We start from the raw sequence: 10,310 nt of genomic DNA, 5'->3' as shown, positions 1-10,310 counted from the left end.
TTTATCCAATAAACTTTATTTCTATTAGAAAATATTTGTTTTTCTAATTAAAAAAATTAACATTAAAAGAAAATTTTAACTAAAAATATATTTTTTTTCCCAAGAATTCAAATAACTATCTTTATCAATGAATATTCATTTTTATTTTCATATAATTAAATAAAAAACAAAAAGCAACCATGTTATTATATTAAATATTTACATTTACATTTATGTTTTTTATTTTTTACAAAAAAAAAAACCCCAACTGTTTTAGCCTTTAATTAGATTAACCATTTGATTTATTAATTTTTTTTTGAAAGAAGATGTTATTATTAAGTAAGGCATAATTGTGTAATGCAATCATTACACATAGAAAAAGTTTGTTGAATTAGCTAGCGAACCTACATATCATAATCCCTAGATCATTAAAATCGTTCCACCATTTGTTCCCTGTATAGGAGCCAAAACAATGCCCCAAACACCATAATCTGCATTTGTTTAAACAAAGTACCGATAAATTATCTATGAGGGTCATAGCCAAGCCACAAAATCAGATATTCTGTTCACTCCTTGTTTAGCGAGATGATATGCCATGTGATTGCTTTCCCGGTAAGAATGAGTGTAGGTGATTGAATCAAAACATGAAGCTAGCCTCTGAGCTGAAGAGAAGAGATTATGATGAATCCAAGGCCTATTATAAGAATTATTCATCCAGCTAATGACATTGGCAGAATCAGATTCGATAATAATATGTTTATGATGTAAGAAGCAGTTAGAGGCTGATAATTTGATAGCTTTGACTACTGCTCTCAGCTCAGCTACATTAGAGTCCAAGATCCCAATCGGCATAGAAAAAATACCTAAAAGTATTCCATGATGATTCCGCAAAACACCACCTATTCCGGAGGGGCTAGGTTTTCCGATAGAGGATCCATCAACATTCCATTTGAATCTATTTGTCATAGGGGGAGACCACATAATACCAATCCTCAACTTTTGAGAATTAGTCCACTGAACCAGACCTTCAGCAGATTGTAGCAAATCTGAGAAGGAGTAGGGAAAATCCGGTTCTATAGCCTTTAACCATAAGAAAAGCCGAGTAACAATAAGGAAGAACAAAGTATCATAACCTGGGATCTTCTACTTAAATATCACATCATTGCGAAGAAGCCACATAGACCATGTCGCAGAAAAGAACAACATCACCCATACTTTTTTCTGAAATTTGCCATAAACCAAAGAGTCCCACTGAGAGAAGAGATTTGCCAAGTTCCTTGGACAACACCAAGCTAAGCCCCACCAATGGATGATTTTAGACCAAATGAGCCAGTGCTTGTAGTAATGAATAAAAAGGTGGTCGACCATTTCTTCCTCAACTAGGCACATCAGACAGTTTGCAGCTGAGATATCCAGTATGTCTCTTTTAACTAACATGCTGCGGGTGTTGATTTTGTTGATGATGGCCATCCAGCAAAAAACCTCTACTTTAGGTGGGACGAGACCTCTCCAAATCCCCCTAAAGGAGAAGACAATGTTCAATGGAGAACTAGGAGTTAAAAGCCCACAGAGAGATTTAACCGAGTATCTTCCTGTGTTATTGGCTTTCTAGAAAAGCCTATCCTCTGCTTCTTTGTCCAGTTGCATTCTTGACAGAATAGCGTACATTTGAGCAAGAAGTCTAGTATTTCGGCCTCTCAAATCTCTGATCCAGGAGAAAACCCAGCACCATGCATGACCATCCCGCATTCCCATCTTTTCTAGGCTGGCGTCTTTATCGTTGGACAACTAAAATAGTGTAGGGAACTTCTCTGCCAAACTGCCATTGTCTGTCCAGTCATCAAGCCAAAACTTAATCCTTTTCCCATTGCCAACTAGCATCACAGTGTTATTAGTCACAATATTCCGCAATCTAGTATCTTTGCCACAGTAATTAACAAGCCGAGACCATGTGCTTCCAGCACCTGTGATATGATCCTGCGGTATAAGACTGTGGTATTTAGGATTGTAAATGCTTGTAATCACATCCTTCCATATGCTCGACTCCTCAGAGCCATACCTCCATAGCCATTTGAATAATAGAGCTTTATTTTTGTTTTGCAGAGATCCAATGCCAAGTCCACCAGCACTCTTTGGCATCGACACAGTTGGCCAGCCAACATTGCATATAGACTTGCCTTCCTCTTTTTCGGACCACAAAAAGTATCTGAACTTCTTTTCAATTGCTGTTGATACCGCCACAGGCATAGGGAACAAAGAGAGAAAGTAAATTGGCAAGTTGCTAAGAACCGATTTAATTAAGCATAACCTCCCCCCTATCGATAAGAGCTTTCCTTTCCATGCAGCCAGCCTAGAGCTGATATTTTGAATGATAGGATTCCATATCACAAGTCTGCAAGAATTTGCACCAATGGGGAGGCCAAGATATTTGAAAAGGAGGTGCCCTTGCTTACATCTTAGTGTCTGTGCAATGTAGTCACACACGTGATCTTCTATACCCACACCAAAGATACTGCTTTTGGAAAAGTTAACTTTCAAGCCCGACATGAGCTTAAAGCACAATAGTATGCGCTTAACATTCTGCATGCTTTCTAAGAAGGCTGAACTAAAAATGAGTGTGTCGTCTGCAAATTGTAGATGAGATAAATGAAAACCAGCCTGCCCGATGCTCACTCCCTAAATCAGCCCCAGATCACACCCTCTCTCTGTAGCATGCAGCTCAGCCCCTGCACCGCAATGTTGAAGAGAAAAGGAGAAAGAGGGTCTCCTTGACGTAGCCCTTTTTCTAAACTGAATTCCTTCGTGGGGGAGCCGTTTACCAGCACAGACATCTTGGCTATTGATAGACATTGCATAATCCAGCCTCGCCATCGACTTCCAAAACCCATACTAGCCATGACTTCATTCACATAGTCCCATAACACTGAATCAAATGCTTTGTGGAAGTCTAGTTTAAAGAGATATCCTTTGCCCTTTTTCTTCTTCATGAAGTTAATTGCCTCGTTGGCAATCAACACACTATCCAGAATTTTCCTTCCTTTGATGAAAGCATTTTGGTGGTCACTGATGACTTCAGGCAGAACTCGTTTCACTCTGGATGCTAGCAGTTTTGAGATAATTTTGTTGAGGCTGCCTACCAAGCTGATAGGCCTAAAATCCTGCAGCTTATTGGCTCCTTTTACCTTTGGGATAAGGGTGACAAAAAAGTTGTTGATGCCTGGAGGAAGATTATTAGTCCGGTAGAATTCATCCACCATTTGAACAATGTCCCCGCTAATGATGTTCCAAGCTTTCTTGATGAAGAAGAAGTTGATACCATCGGGACCTGGTGCTTTGTTTCCTTCACAATCCCACACAACAGTTTTGACCTCATCGACAGAGAATGGCAGTTCTAAAGCGGTCGAGGACGAGGGCTGAAGCTTTAGGAAATTCAGATTATTGCAGGAGGCTCTAGGTCTATCTGTAAAAGAGTACAGCTTGCTGAAGAAATTGAATACAACCATCTTCACATCACCGGGTTTCGTCAAAGTCGCTCCTTCAACATCCAGAGAAAAGATCTTATTCTTTTTCTAGCGTGTTGTAGCCGATAAATGGAAGAAGCGGGTGTTCCTATCTCCAAGTTTGCACCACTGCACTCTTGACTTTTGATGCCATGCAGACTCTTGCATTCTGTATAACGTTCTAAGACTGGCAGAGATTATGTTGCTTCGGAATAATTCATCAGCTGATAAGTCTCTACTCTCTCTTTGAGAATCTAGGACGTCTGCTTCAATTTCTAGAGCTGAGATCTTGCTGGAAGTGTTGCCCACAACATCTCTACTCCATTTCTTACATCTATCTTTTAATAACTTTAAGGCTACAGCCATACTTCGTTTGCCAGAGCTTGTATTTGAGGCTGTATTCCAGTAGAGCTAAACCATCTTCACAAAGTCAGAGTTTAGCCAGCAGCAATTCATCATCCGAACAGGCTTTGGTCCCCAGTTTGTAGAGTCTACCAGCATATGTAATGGTTTGTGATCTGAAAAATTCTTCGGGAGTCCATACAGAGTAGATGATAGAAGATGTTGCAGCCAATCGCTCGTCACAAACATTCTATCAATACGACTCGCAGGATTTCCTCTAGACCACGTAAACTTCTTCCCATTTAAGGGGAGTTCAACCAGACCACAGCTGTCAACACACATCTTGAAACTTAGTATGGAGGATGAGATTTTAGAGCTACCTTTCCTATCTGATGGGGAGAGAGTTTCATTAAAGTCCCCTGCAAGACACCATGGTTTGCTAACCATGATTTATTAATTCAAATATTTTTATTTCATTTTTTTTAAAATACAAACACCATCATTTCAATTTTGAATTTAAAAATTTTATGCTATCAAAACACAACTCCACAGATTCATAGCTTCTTGTTTTTTTTGTTTTACATTACAACTTAGGTTGGAATGTTACCCGTAACTAGTTGGTATCTAATGTCTTGAACTATTTCCTCATGAATTTGTATCTCAAGAGCAGTCTGGTTAGTCAGGTACATGCACTTCATTTAAAGAATATGCCAAAGAAGAACGAAACTTGGCATATTCCACTTTTCAGAATAAGCTGTGCTTAAGAGTTGTTCTTTAAAATATTTTTTTATTTAAAAATATATTAAAATAATTTATTTTTTATTTTTAAAATTTTATTTTTAATATATGATTTAAAATCATAAAAAATATTAGAAAAAATTTAATAAAACTTTTTAAATATAAAAACAAACACTTTAGAAGTACAATCTTATTTAATAAACAAACCATCAAAGCAAATTGTACTTGGAAAATAAATTTATCTGTCCCTAAATTTTAGTCATTAATAGGAAAATGAAAATAAATAAATAGTATCAGTTTTTAACCACTTCACTTGTGATGCACAATTGCACATCCATTACAATAATAATAAAAAATTGACAACTGATTTGGCAACCAACCACATGATTTCTGATTTTTCAAAAACAATAAGAATGTTTTAAAAAATACATCTGAATTTTGTCTGATAGAAAATTTAGAATTGATTGTTTCACTAGGATGTCTTATCTTTCACATCATTGCGAATGAACCTAAACACTAAAAGCACCAGGAAGAAGAAGCTCAGACCAATGAGACAAGTGCCGATGGCAAGCCCCAAGGAAGGTTCTAGAACCGCGTATGTGCCCGTGACGAATGCGATAATCATTGTACTCATGCCAATCATGGTCAACCACATGGTAACCTCAAATAATTTCATAGCGGCTTCCTCACTTATATCTTTACTCTTAACCAATTCTAAACCATGAATCAGCGAAATTAAAAAGTGGATAAAGACAGCTAAAATGGAGAGCACCATTGATATTGTATCTGAGATGACAAATACTATAAAAGCAGCTTTTTTAGCTAGAATTGCTGTGCCTCGGTCGCTCTTGTAACCGCCAGGTAGGGTGAATGCTGCTGCAAATGTTACTGTTGCTATCAGTGCCGCAACTACTAGATGAGACTCTCTTGCTTTACTCAAAGCTTCCTCTTCCTCTTTGTTTTCCTCATCATTGTTTTTCTCTTTCTCTTCCTTTATCTGTTTCTCTTTCAAAACAAAGGGACCGCGACCAATCGGTCCACTGCCAACATCTTCAAGGGATTCTAGGATCTCTTTCTGCAAAAATATATATTTTGAGTAAAATATGTTAAGATATTAAAAGAGGTTTTAAAAGTAATTTTTTATTACTTTCTAGATTATTTTTTTCAGTGAAATTTTTTTTTATATTATCTTGTATTTAAATTTTATTAATTAAAATAAAAATAGTGAGATTTGAATTTATAATTGTTTGATCAATAAGATTGTAATACTATTTTAAAAAAACTAACTCAATCTAAGAATTTAAACAAATAATCCATCATTTTTAGCTATTTAACATATATCATATATCATATATCAACTTCCGAGCCTTTGTTTCAACAACTAGTTTGTTTGCAATCAAATCCTTTTTGTTGCTGTATATAAGCAGCTAACAAAAACTAATTTGGTTGAAATTAAACCGCATGCTTTACATTAGCCCAATTATCCCCAAAAAGAAAACTAAGATGTGGACTTAATTTTATATACCATTAATTCTACATCATTTCATTCTAAAATTAATTTCCTAGGAGGACTTAATTGCTTGTAAGATTATGCTAAGCTGTTAAAGAGGTTTTAAAAATAATTAATTTCCAAGAAGGAGTAATCCAATAAATTATTGGTTATTGTTACTCTCCTTAATTGTTTTTAAGATTATATTAAGATTCTATTAGATTTTTAAAATTTTAATTAATTGTATTTTTTTTTCATTCATTTGTACTACTTTTGTTTTTTTTATTGAATAATATATGTTTTTATAAAACAGTTACATGCGATTTATATGCATAGTCTTTTATTGTAGATGAAAAACTTAACAAAATCAATAAAATGACTTCATTTCAAATAAATAAATAAAAGAATATTAAGTTATTCAGATTACTTTATTTTTATATTTAGTACTGCGATATAATAGAATGAAACTGAACAAAAGTTATGTGGACCTATTTGGTGGACATGATTAAGATGCGGAGCTAAGAGAATCTTAGATGCAAAGTAAAACCAGTTTGTTGTGATTTAATTGATTCATTAATGGATATATATTGTGAATCACAACAGTTAATTCATAGAGGATTGATTACCTGTATCTCTCTAAAATTTCCTCTATAAATGTCGTCTACCCTTAGCTTTCGCTTATTAAGACCACATCTCTCTCTTTCAGGGTAAAAATATTGATATAAAACAAGTCTCCATTCCTCCTGCTGTTGCGCTAAAGCAGCAATTAGATGGAAGGGCGTGTTTCCTTTCTCATCCTTCTTCGTTCCAAGTCTTGCAAGTAATGGAATCTCCAGACATTGCTCGAACACTTTGCTATCTTTACTGGCCACAGCATAGTGAAGGGCATTCCAACCTCTGTTATCAACTAGCTCACAACAAGCTGGGCATCCAGAAACAATCTCTTTCATTACGTCTACACGTCCTCGAATGGCAGCAATGTGAAGTGTTGTTCTCTTCTTCTCTGTTTCAACAATGTAGGCCGCGGACGCATCAGTTTCTAGTAATACTTCCACTATACGAGCAGACTGGTCATAATAGGCAGCGTAGTGAAGTGGTGACCAGCCGTTCTCATCGGTTGTTTTCGTCAACGTTTTTTCTTTCTCTAACAATTCTCTTGTTGTCACTGAAACCAACAAAACAAGGAATAAAAGTTATCCTTCATGAACAACAGTGATTTCACTTATGCCCCGTTTAATAATTTCTTTTAGAAAATTGATTTCTAGAAAATAAATTATTTTTTAATGTTTTGTAGCATCATGAAAAATATATTGGAAAATACTTTTCAGTATTTTGCTATGTCATAAAAAATAAACCGGAAAAAAAATATAATTTCATAAATGATTTCAAATAAAATAAATAACAATCAAGATAATGAAGATCAAATCTAACTGATAAAAAAGTTGAAAAATAATAAAATTAAAAAAATTATAATTTCATAAATTATTTCAAATAAAATAAATAACAATAAAAAAAAATAAGGACTAAATCTTATAGATAAAAAAAAATCAATTAATGATAAGAGAAAAAAAAATAACAATGATAAAAATAAGAATCAAAGTTGATATAAAAATCAAATTAAATCAAATTCTAAGGGATGAAATTTGAAAAAAAAATATTCAAAATAAAATATATAGCAATCAAAAGTTTGAGGATCAAATTTGATGTAATCAGTAAATAACATGATATTTCTAAATTTTTTCACAACTTCTAAAAAGTATTTCTCACCTAAAATAAAAGGAAATCATTTTTTTAGAAATTAAGTTAAATTTTTCTTTAATTGAAAAGTGTTTTTTGTCGATCAATATTTTTAATGATAAATAAATACAAAAATATTTAAAAAATCACTTTTCATTAAACAAATATATGTAACCATATATCCAATACTTAAACTCACAAAGTTTTTCTTTTTTATTTTAAAAAAAGCTAATTATGAAGCAAACACGGATATATAAAATCAAATATACGTGGCTTATAAATTATTGTTTACAATATTTATATATAAATTATTTAATTGTCCAGACTTGAGCGCAAAATCCTACCAGCATCTGCCATCATGATTGCCGCATGTAGAGCAGTTCTACCATTAGGGCCGCCATAGTCCACTGAAATGCAATTAGTTAGGATTTCATCGATCACCTTTTCTCGTTCTCGACCCCTTCTGGAAGCAGCTGCAATATAAAGTGGAGTTTCTCCATGAACATTGGCGGAATATGAAAACTCAGGGTCCTCTTTTGTCAATATTTCCACCACATGGCTCTGGTTAGTTCGAGCTGCCTCGTGCAACGCTGTATCTTGCTCTTCATTGGTCATCCCCAACATCTTTTTTTCATCTGTTAATCCGCTCTCTGGATCTGCAGGTAGAGCTTTTGCGCGGTCAATGAGGACTCTTACCACGTTGGAAAGACCATATCTTGCTGCCAAATGGAGGGGGGTTTCTCCTTTCTTATTGGCTTGGAATAACAGAGGTGGACACATTTCAAGAATTTTATCAACAAAATCAGTGGATTCGAACATAAATTGCTCCCTACTTTGGTTTCCTAAGTAGACAAGAAGAATGGTGTTCTCGTCTGGAGTCAATAACTGATCAAGGCGGGTTTGATAATTCTCAAAGGGATCGATATTGCCTTCCTCCGCAGCTTTGTACAAGACAGGATCCATATAGGGATCGATGCTATTCATTTTCTCAGAAGAATCCATTTTGTAGCTTAGAGAACTGACTAAATGAAATGTAAGCAAATAAAGGGGAGGAGAAATCACTGTGGCTCAAAGGTAAGAGGTTACACTCCTCAACTGATCACAAGCTGCTGATTTATTTGGTCTGTTGCTTCTCTGGAGATGGACATGATATTTATTGAGGTTGGATTTTTAAATGTTATTTATTTGAAAATATATTAAAAAAATAATTATTTATTTTTTAAAATTATTTTTATATCATTACATTAAAATTATTTAAAAATACAAAAAAAAATTAATTTATAATAAAAAAAATTCAAAAACATTTTTACGTTTTGAGCCAGAAGATACAAATTCAAAGACAAAGGTGATACAAGAAACAGAATCAAATTTGGCCCAACGCCAAGAGAAAGGAAATATCAACCAGCCCTTCTTGCTAGTCTACACCGTCACCACCTTAGTTATACCAAGGTCGTCTATTTTCTTGTAGTTGGTATTTTGTTTTTTAACAATGTATTTTAATTTTGAAGTGTTTTCGACTTTCGAGGTTGTTACTATTACAAGTTACTATCCGGTAAGTTGCTGCATTGATTAGCTACTAGATAAAATTGCATGAGACTTGGTGAATGTTTGATATCTATGGTAATTTTTAAAATGTTTTTTTAATATATTAAAATAATATTTTTTTATTTTTTTTATTTTTTTATTTTTAAAATTAATATATCAAAACCATTAAAAAACATTAAAATACATATGAATTTAATTTATTTTTTAAAAAATACTTTTTAAAAAAATATATAAAACCAAAAGGAATCTATTTTCTATTGTTAGAGAATATAATTTAATTTCAAACTGGAAAAAATAAAAATTAAAAAAAAAAAACATGTTTCACGCATCTGACTTGAAGATAAGGAGATTGTGGTCTAGCTCTAACCATAAAAAAAACGAGTGGAGACAGAAAAGAAGCAAGTGGAGCAGAGAAATACAAGCAAGTGGACAATCATTTTGAGTGTCTTTATGTTCAAGAGCAGCTGCAATACACGAAGAAGGCCAAGCTACTTCAAAAATTGAACTTTCCACGAAGGTGTCAGTCAAATTTAAATTTTAGACTTTGGATCCGAGGCAAGAATTAAAGGAACGGTTGGTATGCATCAGTGTCATAAATAGGGTTAACATTAATAGTTTCTTAGTTATTTGGAGATTTTTATTTATTTGATGCTCATAATAGTTTCTTTTTAATTGTTGATCTTATAATTGTTTTTTTTAATTAAAACTCTAGGAATTTGTTTAACATTTGAACATAATTGTTACGTTATTAAACTGATTTTCATATCACACACAATAAGTCACTTTAATATTATGCATCTAGTTGTCACATTTTTTTCTCTAATTTATATGTATCATAAATTTTTATTGCCAATTTTAAGAATTTCAATACAGGTTAAAATTTTCTAGCAGGCATCTCGAATTTTTCACGTTGGCTTCCTCGGCACAGGCTAAGCATTCTTGGATCCGAGTTTGAGGCCTATCGCCCCCTCCTGTAAATA

The 10,310-nt window shown here is 33.8% G+C and overlaps 1 protein-coding gene across 1 annotated transcript; it reads right to left on the bottom strand.

The window, feature by feature from the left end:
• Positions 1–4,825: 4,825 nt before the first annotated feature.
• Positions 4,826–8,976, bottom strand: LOC118036744 (protein ACCELERATED CELL DEATH 6). Its single transcript, XM_035042542.2, has 3 exons — positions 8,130–8,976; positions 6,675–7,213; positions 4,826–5,634 (listed from the first exon to the last, which is right to left on the bottom strand). Exons 1-3 carry the CDS (start codon positions 8,785–8,787, stop codon positions 5,032–5,034), a joined length of 1,800 nt encoding a protein of 599 aa, XP_034898433.1. The 5' UTR covers positions 8,788–8,976; the 3' UTR covers positions 4,826–5,031.
• Positions 8,977–10,310: the final 1,334 nt, after the last annotated feature.

Source organism: Populus alba, chromosome 19 (assembly GCF_005239225.2).
Source record: "Populus alba chromosome 19, ASM523922v2, whole genome shotgun sequence".
Classification (NCBI taxonomy): Eukaryota; Viridiplantae; Streptophyta; class Magnoliopsida; order Malpighiales; family Salicaceae; genus Populus; species Populus alba.
Note: the sequence above shows the minus strand (reverse complement) of the source record. Positions and strands in the feature narration are given on the sequence as shown.